We start from the raw sequence: 22,601 nt of genomic DNA, 5'->3' as shown, positions 1-22,601 counted from the left end.
ATTTTCTCTAGGCCTCCAATCCTGTCTTTTTTGCTTCTATAAAATCTGTGGTATCCAGCCCATCCTAGCTATTCCTCGTCACTTCAGTATTTGGAAAGCCTTATGAACTATCTTCTACAGTTCAGTAATAACCTCCAAACAGTGGTTTTTCTTGCCTTTTAAATTTATCCTAAGATATACTGCCCACAGTGACCATCTTAAAATATATGATTTCTCTCACTCAGAATCTTTACAAATCAATTGAGTCTGATTCTTCTCTGTGTTCCAACAATCTCTTAAGGCTAATAAGAAATATAACATACAAACCCAAGATCTTTAAAGATTCTTGGAACCTCTTCTTCAAACTTTGTGTCAGGAAGTTCATACGAAGGGCACAGGAAGCCATAAAGAAAAGTGAAGATCTTTAGGAAGTCTTTAACAGAAGGAGCTTGTAGAGATTTCATGGATACACTATATGCATAACCATTTTCTGTAAGAAACTACAATAATTTTTAAGAAACATCGAACATTTTATAATAGAAAAATTACTGGAAAATACTTAAGAGAATATAAAATACCTCACAGAGTTGTCGAATACACTGCTGAATGAATGCTTTGTCATTAAGTGGTCGTGGGTCCTTGATTTTTTCAGAACTGGAAAATATACCAAATTGACTATTCCGAGATCCATGTCCACTAGTTCTGGAAATATAAATAGTCAGTCAAAACTATTTCAGTCTGTGGTCAAGTCTAAATTATTTCAAGGTGATTTTATATTTTACTAGCAGCAACAAACATTAAAGTTCAATTATTTTCTCTTATTCAAAGCAGAGAAAAAGAGCAAATAATGATAACTATAAAATGAGGTAGGAAGAAAAATGCACTGTGGTGCATTCCATTCCTAACATATACACTATCACCTAAGAGTGTATTTTGAGTCCACTAGATCTTCTGTACAACCATTCTCCAAGTCTATTCAGTAACCCAAGTCCTTTCGCCATCCTATTTAGCCTTCCACGATTGCTCCTTCACTCCTAACCCTTTCATTTGCCATCATTTCTTGTGGGAAAATTGTTTTTGAGATGTTAAAATGGGTAGTGTATGCTTTTTCTCTTAAACGTTTTTGTGTCATGCAATATTATGTATCTGATTTTTTTTTTTAATATTTATTTATTGACAGAGAGAGACAGTGAGAGAGGGAACACAAGCAGGCGGAGTGGGAAAGGGAGAAGCAGGCTTCCCACGGAGCAGGTAGCCCAATGTGGGGCTCGATCCCAGGACCCTGGATCATGACCTGAGCCGAAGGCAGACGCTTAACGACTGAGCCACCCAGGCGCCCCTATGTATCTGATTGTTATTTACTATAAATTTACATGGTGCAACTTTTTAGTCATTAATGGATAAAACATATGTGCTCCATTTTAAGCCCTTCCTCCGCAAAACAAAACTTAATTTGTTTGTATTTTTATAATGGTTTCTTTTGCCTAACTTTGTGGCCTGATTTAGCTACCAACTGCAGTTTATTAAATATCCTTAGAATAACAATTTTCCTTATTGAACAGATGCCACAAAACTGAGTTGCAATGAACACTGCTGTAATATCTGAACTCTGTTCATCAGAGCTCTATTTGTCCCTGCAAGTTTGCTTACTGCTTTCAACTTCTCTCCTGCCAATGCTCTAAAAGTTCTTTAGCTTGGGCCCTCTCACTCCACAGCCCAGATTGGCTATTTTCTCCCCTGAGAATTTGCTAATTTGAGAACCACTTTTCTACATACTGCTATTACTTAATCTTTTTAATTTTTTTTTTTTTTTTACCCAAAAGGAATACATGTATAGACTCAGCTCTTATTCTACACAGAACTGCACTGTTAGATATCTTTTTGAATTATAAGAGAATTTCCTAACCAATCAAAATACTGCATCATTCAATTTATAGCTTAAGAGCACAGGGTCCAGAATCAGAGTCTGTGGTTTCAAATTCTGTCTTAAAATTACTTAACCTCTCTGTGCTTCAATTCCTTTTCTATAAAATGGATACAATAATAGTATCTATTCATAGGGCAGTTCTGAGGATTGATTAAAAGAGTTAATACAGACAAAGCACTTATAACAACGTCTGGCTTATAAAAATGCTCAGCAAATGTTAGATTTTATAGTAATTATCATCATTATCTGTGAAGTTCACCACTGAGAGAAGAGTTACATTACAAAAATGCCTTAAGATTTTTCACCAACTGGACTGAATATCAGAAAGAGCTTAATTTGGTTTCAAGGGAAAGACTTTTCATAAGGTAACAAACATTTCATCTCTAAATATTTTCAAAACAATTGAACAGGTTTGCCTTAAAACAGTTATATTTTGTTTTGGTGGGATAAAAGAACAAATTATTTTTTCAATTTTGGGGTTGATCATTCCTTAAAAAATAAATTTTATTGAGGTGTAATTTGCTTAGAGTAAAATGTACCTGTTTAAAGTGTACAGTATGATGAGGTTTGACAACGTATATACCTGTGCAATCTCTGCCACAATGAAGACATAAAGATATCGAACATTTTCATCATCGCAAAAGTTTTTTACTCCTTAACATTCAATCCTTGCCCCACCTTCAGCACAGGCGACCACTGATCTATGCTAGACAGTGGTTTTCAAAGTGTGATCTTGGGGATCTGAGAAGACAAAGCTATTTTCATACTGAAAAACTAAGATGTTATTTGCCCCTTTCATTCTCATTTTCTCATGAGTGTACACTGGAGTTTTTCAGAGGATGGCTACATGATGTATGATATTTTAACAGACTGAATGTGGAAGCTGATATGAGAAGCTAGCTATCTTCTATTTTGCCAGATGTTAAAGAGATTTGTAAAAATGTAAAACAACATCACTTTTATTACCGAAATAATTGTTTTTGGGAAAAAAAAATTCTTTTACGTTAAAGGTATGTTATTTTTGGGCGCCTGGGTGGCTCAGTTGATTAAGCAACTGCCTTCGGCTCAGGTCATGATCCTGGAGTCCCGGGATCGAGTCCCGCATCGGGCTCCCTGCTCAGCTGGGGGGTCTGCTTCTCCCTCTGACCCTCTGCCCTCTCGTGCTCTCTGTCTCTCATTCTCTCTCAAATAAATAAATAAATAAAATCTTTAAAAAAAAAAAAAAAAAGGTATGTTATTTTTGTTAACACGTAAGGGGTTATTATTATTTTACATTCAATGAATACATAATTAAAAACTTTCCAGTTTTAATTTCTAATATTGTTAATATCCATAAATACAGCCCACAAAATGAAAGCTCTTTGGAATCTTAATATTTAAGAGTATAAAAAAGCCTGGGACTAAACTGTTGAACTAGATGATGGTTCCTCCAAATTTTAAAATGGTATGATTCCATACTATCTGAAAGCGAGGTATAGAATTTTCAATCAACTATTCATTTATAACATGAAATAGTGGTCTGAATGTGCTGATATATCTCTTAGCACTATCTAAAACAGATATAACCATTTCACCATTTAAAACGGAAGAAAGCTAGCTTTTAACTTTCTTTTGTGAGGGATCATGCCATCCTATTTTTTTAAGAATCCTTTCATTAAAACTAATAAAAAATATCATTACCTTTTACCAAACACAGAGGCTTTTCTTTCAGATGTGGGTTTGTTTATATTCAACTTTCCAAAGGCTGGTTTCTCTTTGCTTTAACAAAATGAAAAGAACAAACTTTAAAAAATAAATATAAAAAAATATTAGTTTAAGAAATTTTTGGAAATATGTTGGAACTAGCACCTCTTTCCCATTACCTATAAAAATAATTCAGAATCATGAAAATTTTTAGTAGCAATCACAGCTGTTACAATGGGATAGGCTAACAACATGCACGAGTAATAATGCTAAAATGTTAAGAAGAAAGCAGAAAGAAACCATATCTACATTCTCATTTCAATCATTTTAACATATGTACATTTATGGATAACCTTAAAGGAAAAAAATTTAAAAATAGGTATCTTCAATCATAGGATGATAGCTACATTTAACAATTTTCTTTTAAGGCCTACTCTATTAGAATGCAGCTCCACCTAAGAACATACATTATGTAAAAAACAAACCTAAAACATTGCCAATGGCAGCCTTTTAGTTTTCAATATAATTCAAGGCATAAATCTTTTAGTGCATGTAATGTGTAACAATACAAAAAATTTCTGATTTCAGAAGTTAAAGACACAAATAATTCAAATTTCTAAAAGTAGCTGAGGCTTATACAATGTAAACCTAAGTAATTTAAGTACAGTTAGCAATTAACTTGTACCTTGGTATCAGAGGATTGATATAGCCCTCAGTGGCTTACAAACAGCCTTCTCTTAATTAGAACAAACTCACAGAGAAAAACTAGTTTATGATAGTATAATTATATACCCCTTTCCAGTGAATACTGAGAAAACAGTTTGGAGAAGTGTTCTGTAGGTTCTTCTAAACTGCAGCTTATCATTGAGCAAGTAAGTAAGAACTCTGACAATTTTACCAATTGGATATACTTCAGTAAATTCAAAGTTCTAGCAACAAGCCTGCTCAAATAAGCAGGTCTAGAATAAAGGAGGAAAATAAGAAAAAGTGCTGAAAGGGAATTAACAATCCTTTTTAGGGGTTGCTGGGCAAAGTATGTAGCTTTGGAAATTTAAGGAACAAATGAGATAAAACACACCTAATAACATGCCAATTTTTAGCCTTCATTAACCCAAATTAGGTACCACTGTGAACAAACAAGATTCATAAGAACATCACTCATAGTACATTTTTGTGTTAATCATCTTTACAGATTTCTTTGTCCAAAACGGTAACGCATGAGGTACTTACGTTTGAGGGGTATGGAGGCCTTGTTTATTGAAATCCTGAGACCTTAAATCCTGCATGGAGAGGCGGCCAGCACCACCGGTGGAAACTGAACTGCGCTTCATGCTTACTACCTGCATTCATGAATTCAGTATTAAAACATCTTTCCAGATATAGATGCTACATTAAGCACCAACTGTTATCTTCATCCTCAAACAGAAAGCAGCCAAGTTCCACTGTTCCTTCAAGATAATCTCTTCCTGGGCCCTTTTGTTCATATAAGGTGAAGTTCTCATTTACAGGGAATGTGTATTTAACTTCATTTAAAAATATTCAACACACACGAATATTTACTAACTGCCTACCATGTACACCTGAGTGTGCAAGGCAATTGAAATGACACAATGATAAATAAGGTATAATTTCTGCCTTCACATATCTTCAGTAGTTAAAGCCCTGAAACCTAACCCAGATCACTTTACTGCTGTTGGCTGCACCTTTTCATTGGGAAAGTCAGAGGCTATCTGACAAGAACTACCTCAAGATGTTTCCTTTACTTTGGTCTTAGAGAATACAGCTATTCTGTTTTCTTTTCCTAATGTCCATCCCTCTTGCTCTGTCCTTAACCCACTGTTTCCCATTTATATTAAATTAGTGCCCCTTTTACTTCAATCTCCCTTCCAACAAGGATCAATTATATGGTCCACAAAATGGTCTACAGTTTATGTCTCAGAAAATTAACATTTCATTTCCTTCATACCTACTGAAACAGTTGCCTCCTAGAATACTCATGACTGACAAATCTTTTGATCCTATCTCATCTTTGTGGCATTAGACACTACACACCTAGATCTCTCAAGTTCTATCTTGGTTTCCAGCGAAGTGGACATTTGTGGTTATCCTGTCACTTCTCTGGGCTCTCCTTTGTCTTTTAAACTGATTACACTCTTTCTATCTTGGCTTGGCCACCTATTTCTTTTACTTTATACATTTCTGCTATCCATTCAACTTTCCCATTCACCTATATGTGCACTCCAAATCTCCACTTAAAATGTAATTTAAGATTAAGACTTTCCTACACACCCACTAGTATCTCAAACGCCACACCTCAAACAGTTCATCTTGTCCCTCCTCTCCCCGCTCCCATCAATTCCTCCCTCCAGACTCTCTGCTCCCCACCAGTGTGCCCCTAGGTCCTCCTCTTCTCCCTTGGAAATCACTGTCAGTAGAAATTTATTGTACTCCGGGAAACTGGCGCCTCGCACAGACTCGGCCCGGAGGCCTCTCAGAATAGTAGACTAAAACGTTGTCAGGGCCTCCAAATCTAAGGTGTTGGCGCCATCGCTCTCTCCCTTGAGAACAGTTCTGCCGGCACAAAATTAACTCAAAGTCATTAGTTACCTTTCTTCCAGTTTCTTGACACAACCCAGGGACCGAATTTCTGTAACCTGTGCAACTACTCACCCGGCAGGACAACAGCCGCCAAAACACCCAACTCCTCCCTCCATCCACCGGCGCAGTTCGAATTTTAAAATCTCCGCTGGCGTCTACATCATCACGTACGTCGAACGCGTGCTCATCTCTTACGCGCCGCTCCCAGTCGCGGGAATTCTGCGTATTGCTGGCGTCCTGTCGCCTCACTCAGCACACTGGCATCTCTGGTAAGTGTGAGCGGCTCCTACAAAGTCTGGTCGGATTTCTAAAGTTAGCGCCGAAGAGACGGGCGCTGTACGTCTCTGAGTAGCTGACAGAGCTCTCCAAATCGCCCTGGAAACGCCTTTTCCGTACAGCAACATGGCCGCGCCCGTTGGCTCGTAGAAAAAGAAATTTCCTTTGCCGTGAAAGTGGCGTCTTTCATGACCACGGTTTAGAGGGGTGCTTCTTTCATGATGCAAGTCTGGGAGACGTCGTGCAGTTTTTCTGACAGGGGAAGCGGTGAGGTAGGAGATAGTAACTGCTGAGTGGGGGTGTAGCTGGCTTCGAGGATCGAGCCGGTGTGGCTGCCGCTAGGGTTCGGGTTCGCAGTGTGCTCGCTAGGGTTCCATGGTCCTCTAGTGGTGGCCAACGAGGAACCCAAGGGGGTGAGGGGTGGAGGTTTGGGTGTGAAGGGGAGAGGTAGGAGAGAGAGAGAGAGAGAGAGTTTAAGCACAGTAGTTTACTTTGCTAAAATAGGACTTCCCTGCTTCCCTGAGTTTGAACTCAAAGACATGTACTGCCCAGTACCTGGAAAGTGATGGGGGTGGGAGAAAAGCTTTGAGCCAAAGTCCTGATACTGATTCTTGGAGCAGTTTTGCGGTTAACTAGAATTGTAATTTTGGGCACGTCACCTTTTCCTGAGTTTCAGTTTTCTTGACTACATTTCTTGCTCTCACTAGCCATTATATTACCTCCTCACCACAAGTGGTGATTGTGAAAGGAGGGCCAATACCAGGATTACCATCACTAATAGCATTTGCTGGAACAGTTGCTGTGTGTCAGGCACTGCACAGCATTTCATGTAGATTATCTCATTTAATTCTCTAAACTGCCTTCTGAGATGTCATAACAAATGATGAATTTGAGACTCTGTAGTGAGAGTAAATAACTTGACTATGGTCATACTGCTAACACTACATGGAGTTCAAGTTTGGTTCTAAATGCTGCTATTACTAGCTGTGCTGTTAAATACTTATTCTGTCCCCCTGTTAAGTTCTCCATTATACTAGATTTAGTAGGTAATACCCAGAACTTTATCATTTTTTTGGTAAAGGGATAAGGAAGTTTTGAAAAAACATAGCTGCTGAAGGAGGACTGCTCAGAACCAATAACCTTGCAATTTTGTTAGGGTTTGGTACTTCTGAAATCTGTTAAAATTGCATCGTGCTTAGCCTAGACCAGTCTTTCATTTTATGCTTTTTTGCACTCTGTTGGTAGCAGTGGTTAAGTATGGCAGTGTTAATGGGCTGACTTATTGCGGCAAATGTGCTTTGAAAAAACAAGAGCTGACCTCTCTGTGACCTCTCTAGGTTTATCTCATTAAAAAGGGTGAATTCACATAGGTAATGTAGTATTCTTTGCTTTGACAGGACACGCTCACCTTTAAGAATTGAATGACTTCCTGACTTGGAGGATGTGGACCTAGTGGCTAGATTAAAAGCGAACAGGAGGTTGTGTGGAGGGCCCAGGAAGATAAGAGGATTTGATTGGGATTCCAGAAATAAGATCCCATTTTAATTCTCTTTTGCTAAATTGGCTGAAAAATCAGAATTATCAACCCTGTAATTAAAAGTTTATATTAAAACATTACATTTTTCCTTAACATATCATGAATGTCAAATTCTGTTTTGTGTATATGTTAAGTTTATATACTTGCACATGAAATCTACCTGTGTATGTGAAGTATATTTTTATTGAAATGCAGGACATTTAAGAAGTTAATCTGGAAAATTGGATTTTACATCTAGACTCTCATTTTCAGAGTTTTTTTTTTTTTTTCTTTTTTAAGAGAAGAGAATGTCTGTGGTGCACCAACTGTCACCAGGATGGTTACTAGATCATCTTTCTTTCATTAACAACATAAACTATCAACTTCACCAACATCATGAGCCTTGTTGCAGTAAAAATGAGCCCACCTCATCTGTCCACTTTGATACTCTTCAAATGGATTCTTTGATCTCTTTGGGAACCTCTGCTACCTTTATTGCTTTTGACTCTACCACTAAGCCAGATAATGATGCCAGAGGAAATTGTGAAATCTTCATACAGAGATATGTTTTTCGATCTGAGCTATTTAATGTCACCAAACCTTATATAACTCCAGCTGTTCACAAAGAATGCCAACAAAGGAATGAAAAGGAAGATCCAATGGATGGTATTAAAGAAGAAAACCGCATTTCTATTATTGGGAAGGTAGAAAGTTTTAATACATTTTTATTTTTCTGCAGAACATGCAGAAGTTTATTATTCCAATATCTTCTAATTTACTAAGTCTAAAAAACAATCCATAAAGCGTAGGAAGGCTTTAGTTATAGCCAATGTAATTTTTAACTCTTTCCTAATGTGCTACCATTCTTAGAAGACCAAATTTGCGTATTTCAAAAGTAAGCAAAGTTTGCTCAAAAGTGAATGCTCTGTAAATTAAACAAAACTAAACAATAACAAAAAACCCTTTTTGCTTACTCAATTTGTATTAATTGCACGTTTTTACAACTGTTTTTGTTCAACAACGTGCTGCTTTGTCTGCAAAATCCTAAAGCAGTTTATGGATTTTGGGAGATTCTTAGAGACCTGTCGTTTGGGGATAAGCTCCTTAAAGAAGTTTGCAAGAAGGGTGGTATTTCATAAAGTTTTTAATAATAAAAGTAGAAAGCTACTGTAGAAAATTGTGTATGTTCTTAAAGCATATGTATTTGTGTATACACTGGTGCAGTCTTTTGGTGAAGTTTCAAGAATGCTATACAGGATCAAATTAATTATGCTTTAATACTTTTTATGTTTCTGAAGAGTTCAGAGGTGATTATACAAAGTCCATTTCAGATAGATTATATTAACATTTTCTTTGATAGAGATAGGAATAACTTTATTACTTACCCACAAATGTTTGAGATCTTTCTGTGTGCTGTTGTACATACAGGGATTAAACAAGATAAACATTATTGGTACCCTCATGGATCTTACAATTGAGATCCATGAAGAAAGATTATTAAATAAGAAAGCATGTTGAGAATTAGAATAAGGCAAGTAATAGGGATAATTTATTACATTGTTCTAGTTTCCTGAAGTAGAACTTTTAATATTCTTGTAATTTCTTCTGTCTTTTTTTTCCTTGGACAAATATTTATTAACCATTTGCTGTGTGTCAGGCATAGGAAAGAAAATATATAATGTCTGAGATTTCAGTAAAATAGTATATAGATTATTTATCAATACTATTACTAATTCAGAAAAATAATAACAAGCATTTACAGTTTACTAAGTATGGGCGTCTTTTAATGTTTTCACTTATGTTATGTTGGGTAAATTTCTCATTTTAATATGGAAAAATATAGATGGGTGTATGTAATGAGTTATCTTGACAAAACTTACCTTAATTCTGATATGCTAAGGCAAATTGTACAATTAGCTTAATCTTCAGTCCATTTATTTATTCAGCCAGCAAACATTTATTGTTAGCCTGCTGGGAGTATGCTACCATGTAAGCCCTGGTGTTTCAGCAATAAGAGGTATAAAGTCCTTGCTCTATTTTGCACTGTCTTACATGTTCTTTTCTATGCAGCTGTTAGATACAGAACAGTGTTAGTATATCTGATTTGTACCTAGCCCTCAGATCAGTCATAAAGAGCTATTGAAAGTGTACTGGATTGGGCGCCTGGGTGGCTCAGTTGGTTAAGCGACTGCCTTCCGCTCAGGTCATAATCCTGGAGTCCCTGGATCGAGTCCCGCATCGGGCTTCCTGCTCGGCAGGGAGTCTGCTTCGTCCTCTGACCCTATCCCCTCTCAGGTGTTCTCTCTCTCTCATTCTCTCTCTCTCAAATAAATAAATCTTTAAAAAAGAAAAAAAAAAAAAAAGAAAGTGTACTGGATTTTTTTTTAATGATAGTATATGCGTAGTTCATCTCCTCAGAAATGAAGTTGAGGATTGTACAATATATATCAACTGATAGATGATACTAGTAACTTTATACAGTGTCACAGTTTTCTTGTGTTCCACGGATGTCTGTGCTACATTTTATCATTGGTACTAGTTCTTATTAATAGCAGATAAGGCTTAAGTGACCTTATATCACTTATTAAGCTTGTAATAATAATAATAATAATAATAAATAGTAATTTTTTATTTGGGAAAGCTTATTTCTTTAGTCCATACACTTTTCACTGATTCTGACCTTACTAGTCGGTTAAGCTCTTGAAGACTGAGATACACACTAGGGAAAATGTGATAAAAAAGAAATACTAATATATTTCCAAATATCAACATTGTGATAGATGGCAACATAATTTTCTTCCTGTAATTTACTCTTTAGAAGCGTAAAAGATGTGTTGTTTTCAATCAAGGTGAATTGGATGCTATGGAATATCATACAAAGGTAAGGTGTAAAATGTTCATTGATGACATTTGAAGATTAATGTGAAGTAGTATAAAACTATATAAATAAGGATGTTCTTAAAAATTAAACAATTATTTTGATCAAAGTTAGAATTTAATAGTGGAGTGACTTTTTTTTTCTTTTATGATTTCTGGATTTTTGAGTCATAATTAAAAAGGTATTTCTTCTTCAAGGCTCTAAAAGAATTTTCCCATGGGAAAAAAATGAAAGAATTTTCTCATGTTTTTTTCTAGGATATTATTTCATTTCACATTTATATCTTTGATTCATTTAGATTTCATTGTGGTGTGAAGTGTGAGTTACACATACACATATGTATTTGAGTTTATTTCTGGATTTATGTCTTAATTTCTCTATCTTCCAGTCTCTTTTCAGGTTTTATAACATGAGTATGTTTTAATATTTGGTATGCTTACCCCTCCTTTTATCTGTATTTCTCTTTTACAGAATTTTTCTGTTTTGTTTGTTTGTTTATTTTCCCATATGAATTTCCCATTAGGATCAGTTTAATTCTGGTTAGAAAAAAGAAGCAATTGGAATTTTTATGGCATCAAGTTAAATTTATAAATTAAATTAGGGCCTACTGACATCTTTAAGATGTTGATAACACAAATATGTTCTTTCCATTTGTTTCAGTTTCTATTGTCATTCCATAAGATTTTCTTTATAAAAGTCTTGCCAATTTCTTAAGTTGCTGTAGTTTTTTTTTTTTTTTTTAATCTCTGGGGTTTTCCAGTTAATACTTATAACTCCTGAAAATAGAAATACTTTAAATTACAGCTTTCCAATTATTTTATCTCTAATTTACTTCTCATTTGTAAATGAATAGGCTGGAAAATATAATACAATATTAAATCGTATTTATGACAGTGTATATCCTTGTCTTGTTCCTGACTCAGTGGGGATGATTTCATTACTAAGCATAATACTGGCTTTTGGACTGACCTGCAAATAGCATGTGAGGAAGTTTCCATCTGTTCTTTTTTAAAAAAAATATTTTATTGATTTATTTGAGAGAGTGTAAGAGAGTGAGCATGAGCCGGAGCGGGGGGGCGGGGGAGTGAGGAGGGGGAGCAGAGGGAGAGGGAAGAGGGAGCCTGATGCGGGGCTCAATCCTAGGACCCTGGGACTGTGACCTGAGCCAAGGGCAGACACTTAACTGACTGAACCACCCAGGCACCCCCCATCTGTTCTTATTTATTGTTATTATCAAACATGGTTATTGAATTTTATGAAATGTTTTTTAAGCATCTGTGGAGATTGAGTAGGTGATTTTTCCTCATGTGTAACCATCCTTGTGTTTGAGGTATATATTCCGGATGACCAGCTGTCAGTGCCTCTCCTCAGAGATGCGTGGTAAATTAGCTCCCATTTGCCTGGTGAATCATGAGGTTTCTCAGTCTGAATATTTGGAAATGGGCACCATTCTTGGCCCTGTGGGAACTCCCTGCACTATTTCTTCTGTCTTTTGGGTAGTTCTTTTCCTGGCCTTGGATAATTCCCTCATACACTTAAGCACATCAGTACTTAGGGGAATTTCTCCAGTGTGACTGCCTACAGATCTACATAGTTCTCTCTCTGGGTAGCTCCTTTCTGTCTGGTACTCTGTCCTGTGAATTCTTGTCTTGACCTCCCTATATTCTCTGCTTTGTCTACTCGCTCTGGATTTTTCCAAGGCTCTGTTCAGATTCTTCTTTCTTTTGGCCTGGAAATTTTCCAGGCAGTTGCCTGGGGCAGTCATAGGGCTTACCTATGATTTCTTTCATTGTCCTTTATTGCCTGATGTCCTGTGTCTTGAAAGCTGTTGTTCCTGAGACTCCATCTTGGTTGAAAGTAGAAGTCTTTGGCTGCTTTGAATATTTTTTCTTTATCATTGATTTTTAGCAATTTGATTATGATGTTCCTTAATGCAGTTTTCCCCTCCTCCTCTGTTTTCAACATTGAGCTTGAGTCTATGAATTAATAGTTTCAGCAAATTTGGAAATTTTTTTGGCCATTACCTCCTCAAATATTTTTTCTGTCCTCTTCATTTTGGACACTTTTATTATGTTGTTTTCAAGTGCACTAATGTTTTCTTCTTCAATACCTGCTGTTAATACAACCTAGTATGTATTTCCTTTTTGCAGTGAACAGGCATACCTTGTTTTATTGTGCTTTGCTTTATTGCACTTTGCAGATATCACACTTCTTAAAAAATGAAAGTTTGTGGCAACCCTGCATCACGCAAGTCTCTCAGCGCCATTTTTCCAACAGCATTTGCTCACTTTGTGTCTGTGTGTCACATTTAGATAATTTTTGCAGTATTTTAAACTTTTTTGTTATTATGACATCTGTCTTGGTCATCTGTGATGAGTGATCTTTGATGTTACTACTGTAATTGTTTCGGGGCACCACAAGCTGCACACATAGGAGATGGCAAACTTAATTGATAAATGTGTGCTCTCACTCCTCCACCACCGAGCCATTCCCGTCTCTCTCCCTCTCCTTGGGCCTCCCTATTGCCTGAGATACAGCAGTCTTGAAATTAGGTTAATTAATAACCCTGCAGTTGCCTCCAAGTGTTCAAGTGAAAGGAAGAGTTGCATGTCTCATACTTCAAAAAAATTTTTAAAGGTTTTATTTATTAGAAGTGAGTGAGAGAGAGAGCACGAGCAGGGGAAGGGGCAGGGGGGAAGCAGAAACCCTGCTGAGCAGGGAGCCTGATGGAGGGCTCCAATCCCAGGACCCTGGGATCATGACCTGAGCCGAAGGCAGATGCTTAAATGACTGAGCCACCCAGGTGCCCCCCCCCCTTTTTTTTTGAGAGAGTGGGGCGAGGAGGTGGAAGGGCAGAGGGAGAGAGAGAATCTTAAACAGGCTCCATTGCCAGCACGGAGCCCGACTTGGGGCTCGATCTCATGACCCTGAGATCATGACCTGAGCTGAAATCAAGAGTTGGATGCTTAACCACCTGAGCCACCCAGGAACCCCAGCATATCTTATACTTTAAATCAAAAGCTGGAAATGATTAAGTTCAGTGAAGAAGGCAGATCAAAAGCCCCATGCACCAAAGTGTTAGCGAAATTGTGAATGCAAAGCAAAAGTTCTTGAAGGAAATTTAAAGTGCTAACCCAATGAACATATGAATGGTAAGTGAAATCAGCCTTATTGCTGATATGGAGAAAGTTTGAGTGGTCTGGTTAGAAGATTGAACCAGCCACAACATTCCCTTAGGCCAAAGCCTAATCCAGAGCAAGGCCCTAACTCTCTTCAGTTCTATGAAGGCTGCAAAGATGTGTGAGGAAGTTGTAGAAGAGTTTGAAACCGGCAGAGGCTGGTTCATGAGGTTTAAGAAGCTGTCTGTATAACATCAAAGTGCAAGGTGAAACAGCAAGTGCTGATGTAGAAGCCGCAGCAAGTGATCCAGATGACATAGCTAAGATCATTACTGAAGGTGGCTACACTAAACAGATTTTCAATATAGACAAAACAGCCTTCTATTGGAAAAAGATGCCATCTAGGAATTTCATAACTAGATAGGAGAATGCCTAACTTCAAAGTTTGAGAGAACAGGCTGACTCTCTTGCTAGGGGCTAATGAAGCTGGTGACTTTAAGTTGAAGTCAGTGCTCATTTACCATTCTGAAAATTCTAGGGGCCTTAAGAATTATGCTAATTTGGGGCACCTGGTGGCTCAGTTGGTTAAGCATCCGACTCTTGATTTCAGCTTGGGTCGTGATCTCGGGGTCCTGGGATCAAGCCCTGTGTCAGGCTCCGCACTCAGCAGGGAGTCTGCTTGAGGATTTTCTCCCTCTCCCTCTGCCTCTCCCTCTGCTCATGCTCTCTCTTTCTCTAATATAAATAAATAAATCTTTAAAAAAAAGAACTATGCTGAATTTACTATGTGTTTGCTCTATAGGTGGAGCAACAAAGCCTGGATGACAGCACATCTGTTTACAACACGGCTTACTGAATCTTTTAAACCCACTGTTGAGACCCACTGCTCAGAAAAAAAGACTCCTTTCAAAATAGTACTTATTATTTTTAATAATGCACCTGGTGACCCAAGAGCTCTGATGGAGATGTACAGTTAGACGTATGTTGTTTTCACGCCTGCTCACACAAAATCCATTTGGCAGGTCATGGATCAAGGAGTAATTTTGACTCAAGTCTTATTATTGAAGAAATACATTTCGTAGGGCTATAACTTCCACAGACAGTGATTCCTCTGATGGATCTGGGCACAAAGTCAATGGAAAGTCTTCTGGAAAAGATTCACTATTCTAGATGCCATTAAGAATTTGTGATTTGGGGCACCTGGGTGGCTCAGATGGTTGAGTGTCTGCCTTCAGCTCGGGTCATGATCTCCAGGTCCTGGAATTGGGCCCCGCATCGGGCTCCCGGCTCAGTGGGGAGTCTGCTTCTCCCTCTCTCTCTGCCTTTCCCTCTGCTCCTGCTTTCTCTGTCTCTCAAATGAATAAATAAATAGGAAAATCTTAAAAAAAAAACACAAACATTTGTGATTCGTGGGAAGAGGTCAAAGTATCAACATTACCGGGAGTGTGAAAGAAGTTGATTGCAACTCTAAGGGATGACCTTGAGGGGTTCCAGACTTCAGTGGAGGAAGTCACTGCAGATGTGGTGGAAACAGCAAGAGAACTAGAATTAGAAGTGGAGCCTGAAGATGTGACCAAACTGCTGCAAGCTCATGATAAAGCTTTAGTGGATGAGGGGTTGCTTCTGATGGGCTAACAAAGAAAGTTATTCCTTCAGGTGGAAACTACTCCTGGTGACGATGCTGTGCACATTGTTGAAATGACAACAGAGGACTTAGAATATTCCATAAACTGAGTTGGTAAAGCAGCAAAAGGGTTTGAGAGTATTGACTCCCAGTTTGGAAAGAAGTTCTACTGCGGGTAAAATGCTATCAAACAGCATTCATGCTACAGAGAAATCTTTCATGAAAGGAAGAGTCAATTAATGTGGCAAACTTCATTGTTGTTTTATTTTAAAAAATTGCCATGGCTACCTCAGCCTTCAGCAACCACCACCCTAATGAGTCAGCAGCTATCAACACAGAGGCAAGACCCTCCACCCACAAAAAGAATATGACTTGCTGAAATTTCAGATAGTAGTTTGCATTTTTTAGCAATAAGGTATTTTTAAGTTAAGGCATATACATTGTTTTAAAGGATGTAATGCTATCGAGTCCTTAATAGACTATGATACAGTATAAATATAACTTTTATATGCACTGGGAAGCCAAAAAATTAATTTGACTCACTTTATTGCAATAGTCACTTTATTGTGGTGGCCTGCAACTAAACCCCCAATGTCTCCTGTATGGGACTAGAAATTTTTATTTTTTAACAACCTCCAGGTGATTCCAATGGAGGTAGTTGAAATACGTATTTTGAGAAAGACTGCACCAAGGGGGACGAAAAAGGTAATGATTATAGAAAAGAATATATAGTCTGATTTATAAAATACAGGCGAATCTTTTGTAGCTTACAGCCCTTGCCTTCAATGACTGATTTTATTGTGATAACTTGACTTTATTCCAGTGGTCTGGAACCCAACCCACAGTATTTCTGTGGTATGCAGTTTTTTTCTCTAGAAGCTCGATTTTTTTTTTAAGTAGTTTTGTGTTTCTTTAACATTCTTATTTTTTTCTGTACATTTTTGAACATATGAATATGGTTATGATAAGTGCCTTATTATATTTTTCTACTTTTGTTCCTAATCTTTTAAATGGGCTGCAAGTAAACCTATCCAGCCTTTTCTACTCTTTGTTCATCTCTGTTATTCCTGTATGTTTCTATTGAGTGATTATTTCTCCATAATGTGTTGCATTTTCCTGCTTCTTTATATATCTGGTAACTTTATTTTTTGTAAGACATTTCAATTTTAGCTTCTTGAGTACTAGATATTTTCATATTCCTATAAATATTCTTCAACTTTGTTCTTGGACAAAGTTACTTTGAAACTGGTTGATCCTTTTGTGACTTTCTTTTAAAGTTTTGAAGCTTGTTTTAAGGTTTTTTAGTTAGGACCAGAGCAGTCTTTAGAGCTATTTTTCCCCCCACTCATGAGGCAATACCCCTATGAGTCGTCTACCTGATGCCTTGTAAATTAGGAGAGTTTCCATTCTGGCTGGTGGGATCGCTGTTCCCAGCCTTGTGTGAGCTCTGTGGATTGTTCCCTCTGATCATTTGACATCATTTCTTTCCCTGACCTTGGGGAGACTTGAGTGGACCTTCCTGCAGCTTTTAAGAACTGTCTCTCTCTGCAGCTCTCTCCTCTTTGGTATCCTGCCCTGCAAACTCTAGCTGCTTTGACCTTTTCAGACTTCCAGCTGCATCCTCTCAACTCAGAGACTGTTGGACTCTGAATGGGTCTCCTTTGCTGCGCTGCCGCCTGCAAATCTTCTCAGGCAGTAAGCTGGAACAATCATTCGTTTTTCCTTTTTTAGGGACCAGTATTTTTCACTACTTGACATCTATCTAAGTCAGATAGCCTTTTAAAAAAATTACACTTTATACTTTTTAAAAAAAGTAATGTCTGATGAAAAGTTAAATCTGACCTCTGGTATTGCATCTTGCCCAGAAGTGGAACTTAGATTTTAATTTTCTAATTATTGTAATTGTATTTTTGCAAAACTTTGTTTGTATGTTCATTTAACAGTTACTTTTTTTTCTTTACAATTTAAGAAATATAAATTCAATGGTAAGTTTATTTTAAAATTAGATCACTAGAAAAATTTAATATTAAATGTGATTTAAACTTAGTTTGCTTTATAGATTAGAAATTCTGCTTCTAGAAACATTCATGTTATCAAATTCGTATTTATTTATTTATTTATTTCAAATTCATCTTAATACATTTTTAAGAATGTGTTTTATATGTATATTGTTTGGTTATTTAATTGTGAGTGAATTTATGAAGTTTGTTTTATTCCACATTTAAGAAACAGCAATTTGAAGGTATACTCACACATTCTTGCCTTTACATTTTATCATAAAATTATTTTAGTGTAAGCTTTAAAACATTGATTTCAGGGGCGCCTGGGTGGCTCAGTTGTTAAGCGTCTGCTTCGGCTCAGGTCATGGTACCAGGGTCCTGGGATCGAGCCCCACATCAGGCTCTCTGCTCAGCCGGGAGCCTGCTTCTCCCTCTCTCACTCCCCCTGCTTGTGCTCTCTTTCTCGTTGTGTCTCTCTGTCAATTAAATAAATAAAATCTTTAAAAAGAAATAAAATATTGATTTCAATCCATAAGTTCAAATATTCAAAGCATAGTAGGAATTTCATTATTTAGAGAATTGTCTTAATGTAAATGGCCTTTTAATGTATCTTAACAAATTTTTCTTACAGATCAGGGGACTGATTTTGGATGGCTCTTCAGAGTTAATCCAAGAAGGTCTCAAAAGTGGCTTTCTTCATCCACTTTCTGAAAAATGGGACAAGTGTAGTGAGCCCATTACTTTACCACTTGATACCTGCAGTTTGTCAGAATTATGTACAATGGCAAAGCATTTGCCTTCTCTGAATGCAGTGGATCTTCAGGCATTACAACTGATGGAAGAAGATATGTCTATTACAGAACAGGATTTATTTTCACGGGTTGTTGAAAACAACTCTAGCTTTACAAAAATGATTACTTTAATGGGACAGAAATACCTGGTGCCACCAAAAAGCAGTTTTCTTTTGTCTGACATTTCTTGCATGCATCCACTTCTGAACTGTAAGTAATTACTATGTTATTAGAAAAATATAATTTTTTTGTGGCCTTGGAAGTCAAGAGCTAGTCTGAATGCTAAATGTGGGTCAGCAGTATGAGGATAGAATAAATGCTTAATTTTCTCTGTGATTTTTTCCTTTTAAATTTAATTTTAAAACTCTGACTTTTGGTTTAAAAACATTTAAAAAATTTAAAAAAATTAAAAAATAAGACTAATGAACAAAGGGTCAAAAAGTAATTGGTCCCCATGAAAGCAAATGTAGCTGCTGCTCTGTACTTAAGAATTCACGATATAATTGGGCTTGGCCAAACAATTTTATTTAACTTTTCTTTATAGCAAAGTAGGAACACTTTAGATATGAATATTAACACCATAGCCTTTTAGGTTACATTTTAAGCTGGTGTTACAGTTTATTGTCTAAAATTTCTTGAAATATTTTCCTGTATAATGTCAACAAAATTTAAAGATTGAAGTCCACATTCATATACACCTGAATTTGAATTTAGATTCTAAAGCTTAACTGTTAATCTTTGAGCTATTCACTTCACAAAACTGAGCCTCAGTTTCCTAGTTTATAAAATAGTTATAATAATCTACTTCTGAAGGTCATTTTGAAGATTAAATGAATTAATCTGTATCAATTGCTTATCTCAGGGATTTATATGTATTTAATAAGTCATAATATTCTAAGAAATGAAGTAGGAGAGAAATGTATTGATGAAATTTAATTTAATATGCTCTTGTTTTTTGGATATTTAATATAAAAATTTTAAGTTATTAAATGACATAGTTCATTAAGGAAAAGCTATCTTTTAATTGCTGTCAAGCTATGTTACACATGAGTGGTTATTCATGTCACAGTGTCATAAATTCTTCAGGGTAAATGACAGGATAATTAATGGGAAAATTATGTTATGTTTGAACGTTGTTTTCTGTTCTTTTTTATTTTTGTCATTTTAATAGTTTAAAAACTATTACTTCCTCATCTTAATTTGCACTCTTTTGATTACTTGTGAAATTGTACATTTACCAAAATATACCTATGTTTATAAAAGCAGAAGGGACAGCTCTTCCTTACAGTAAAATTCCAGTTAATAAATGTAGGTGGAATGATAGAACTAGAAAGTTTCTATTTGGCAAACAACATAATAATTAGATATCAAAATAGTAGGTGAAAAGATGAGACACGGGATATTTGCACAGTCTTAAAGTATCTCTTTACCAGATACTTATTAATTACAAAGTGAAAACTGGAGAAACCTGGTAGACAACCCTTTAACCAAATGATTAAAGATAGTATCACCAATAATGAGACATTTTGACATCTTGTATTTCCTGATTATTTGGTGGTATTCTTGCCAAACATTAATAATCTAAATTTAATCACGAGGAAATACCAAACCCAAGTTAAGAGACATTCTATAAAATAACTGGCCAATAGCCTTCAAAGTGTCAAGGTCATAAGTGACAAAGAAAGACTGAGGAACTTTCCCAGATTGGAAGAGATTGAGGAGACATGACAATTAGATGCAGTGTGTGATCCTGCTTTGGATCTTGGGTCAGAAAAAAAAGACACCTGTAGATAATTGAGGAAGTTTTATTATGGTCAGTGTGTCAGTTTTAAGATAAATTATTTCAAAACGAAGCTTAAAAAAAGTAAAGCAAAAAAATGAAAAAAACAAAACACATTTAGGTTTGAAAGGACCATATTAATACGGCTGTCAAGACATAAAGGGCATTTACAAAAGATTGGTGTCCAGCTAAGTGAGCTGTAGTTATTTTCAGGTAGTCTTTGCAAAAATAGCAATAGGTAAACTTATGTTAAAATCCCCGTGGTACTGAATTATAAGGGAAATCTCAATTTTTTTAGATTAAATTATTTTATTTGAATAGATGTTGTAAGTCCTTTTGTTGCATTCCATTATATTTGTGTCTGTAGTCAATGCACTTTAGTTTCTAAAGTGATCACCTACAGAAGGTAGGTATTTTCTGAAATTGTGTGTTTGTTTTCAGGTAGGAAAACATATGATGTAATTGTGATGGATCCACCATGGCAGAACAAATCAGTTAAAAGAAGTAACAGGTAAGTGTAAATAAATTGTCTATTAGATACACCTTGTTTTTTTTTGTTTTTTTCCCTTCAGTTTCCAGCATGGACTCCAACGTGGGGCCTAAACTCACGACCCTGAGATCAAGACCTGAGCTGAGACCAAGAGTCAGGTGCTTAACTGACTGAGCCACCCAGGCACCCCATACTTTTCTAAAAGCTATTGTCCTTTTTACATTCTGGTTACATTGCTAAAAGCATTACTTTGAGATGTAGGTTGTCTGAAACTACTAAAGTATTTTCACTTCAATTTTTAATTCCCCTGATTAGGTAATTCTCTTGCTCTAGAATGACATATGGGTATAAGAATGTCACAAGTAATATACTTATTAATGATTGAGGTTACTGACTGAACCAGTTCGGGGATATTTCTGTAACACCAAAGGGCAACATTTTTGTTTCCTTTGATATCACATTTTAAAGTTTAGAAGTATGTGCCAGAATATGGGCATACCTTGTTTTATTGTGCTTTACTTTATTGTACTTTGCGGACATTGCCTTTTTAAAAAATAATTGAAGGTTTGTGGCAACCCTGCACTGAGCACATCTGTTGGCACCATTTTCCAATAGCATTTGCTCACTTTATGTCATATTTTGCAATATTTCAAACTTTTTCATTATTATATTTGTTTTAGTGATCTGTGACAGAGATTATGACTCATTGAAAGCTCAGATGATGGTTAGCATTTTTTAGCAATGAAGTATGTATGTTGTTTTTCTAGACATAATGCTATTGCATACTTAGTTGACTACAGAATAGTGTAAACATAACTGTTACATGCACTGGGAAGCCCCAAAATTAATTTGACTCACTTTATTAAAGTAATACTAGCTTTGTGGTGGTGGTCTGGAACTGAACTGCAGTATCTCTGAGGCTCGCCTCTATAGTTTTCCTTAGTAGCTGCTATGAATGAATTTGTATAATCCATCTTAAATTTGTTTTATGTCACCTTTTTTGTTTATGTCACCTCTTAGAGTAATCAGTTCAATTAATTTCTGAGAGGACATTTCCTTTTGTTTTTTCAATTTTATTTTATTATGTTAATCACCATACATTACATCATTAGTTTTTGATGTAGTGTTCCATGATTCACTGTTTGCGTATAACACCCAGTGCTCCATTCAATACGTGCCCTCTTTAATACCCATCACCAGGCTAACCCATCTTCCCACCCCCCTCCCCTCTAGAACCCTCCGTTTGTTTCTCAGAGTCCATAGTCTCTCATGGTTCGTCTCCCCCTCCAATTTCCCCCCCTTCATTTTTCCCTTCCTACTATCTTCTTCTTTTTTTTTTTTTTTTTAACATAGAATGTATTATTTGTTTCAGAGATACAGGTCTGTGATTCATCAGTCTTACACAATTCACAGTGCTCACCATAGCACATACCCTCCCCAGTGTCCATCACCCAGCCACCCCATCCCTCCCACCCCCAACACTCGAGCAACCCTCAGTTTGTTTCCTGAGATTAAGAATTTCTCATATCAGTGAGGTCATATGATACATGGCTTTCTGTTTGACTTATTTCGCTGACCATAATACCCTCCAGTTCCATCCACATCATTGCAAATGGCAAGATTTCATTTTTTTGATGGCTGCATAATATTCCATTGTATATATATATACACCACATCTTCTTTATCCATTCATCTGTTGATGGACATCTTGGCTCTTTCCACAGTTTGGCTATTGTGGACATTGCTGCTATAAACATTGGGGTGCACAGACCCCTTCAGATCACTACATTTGTATCTTTGGGGTAAATACCCAGTAGTGCAATTGCTGGGTCATAGGGTAGCTCTATTTTCAACTTTTTGAGGAACCTCCATACTGTTTTCCAGAGTGGTTGCACCAGCTTGCATTCCCACCAACAGTGTAGGAGGGTTCCCCTTTCTCC

General features: G+C 36.6%; 2 protein-coding genes across 7 annotated transcripts in view; one reads left to right on the top strand and one right to left on the bottom strand.

The window, feature by feature from the left end:
- The window catches only part of NDC80 (NDC80 kinetochore complex component), a 47,673-nt gene extending 41,388 nt beyond the window's left edge, over positions 1 to 6,285 (bottom strand). The window contains exons 1-5 of the mRNA XM_032421343.1: positions 6,260 to 6,285; positions 4,820 to 4,925; positions 3,587 to 3,664; positions 558 to 681; positions 307 to 479 (exon numbers count right to left, since the gene is read on the bottom strand). Coding sequence (XP_032277234.1) covers positions 307 to 479; positions 558 to 681; positions 3,587 to 3,664; positions 4,820 to 4,920 — 476 coding nt within the window. The 5' untranslated portion in view covers positions 4,921 to 4,925; positions 6,260 to 6,285. The remainder of the gene's footprint in view (positions 1 to 306; positions 480 to 557; positions 682 to 3,586; positions 3,665 to 4,819; positions 4,926 to 6,259) is intronic.
- Positions 6,286 to 6,371: 86 nt separating this feature from the next.
- The window catches only part of METTL4 (methyltransferase like 4), a 40,846-nt gene continuing 24,616 nt past the window's right edge, over positions 6,372 to 22,601 (top strand). Inside the window, exons 1-6 of one of the 6 annotated variants that reach the window (XM_032421346.1) lie at positions 6,494 to 6,735; positions 7,861 to 7,941; positions 8,280 to 8,683; positions 10,798 to 10,860; positions 18,232 to 18,601; positions 20,613 to 20,682. In XM_032421346.1, coding sequence (XP_032277237.1) covers positions 8,288 to 8,683; positions 10,798 to 10,860; positions 18,232 to 18,601; positions 20,613 to 20,682 — 899 coding nt within the window. In that variant the 5' untranslated portion in view covers positions 6,494 to 6,735; positions 7,861 to 7,941; positions 8,280 to 8,287. Of the gene's footprint in view, positions 6,457 to 6,493; positions 6,736 to 7,860; positions 8,684 to 10,797; positions 10,861 to 18,231; positions 18,602 to 20,612; positions 20,683 to 22,601 lie in introns of those variants that run through there. The other 5 variants (XM_032421348.1, XM_032421344.1, XM_032421347.1 and 2 more) reach the window with 5 other exon arrangements.

This window comes from Phoca vitulina, unplaced genomic scaffold (assembly GCF_004348235.1).
Source record: "Phoca vitulina isolate PV1807 unplaced genomic scaffold, GSC_HSeal_1.0 scaffold24, whole genome shotgun sequence".
NCBI classification, from domain to species: Eukaryota; Metazoa; Chordata; class Mammalia; order Carnivora; family Phocidae; genus Phoca; species Phoca vitulina.
Note: the sequence above shows the minus strand (reverse complement) of the source record. Positions and strands in the feature narration are given on the sequence as shown.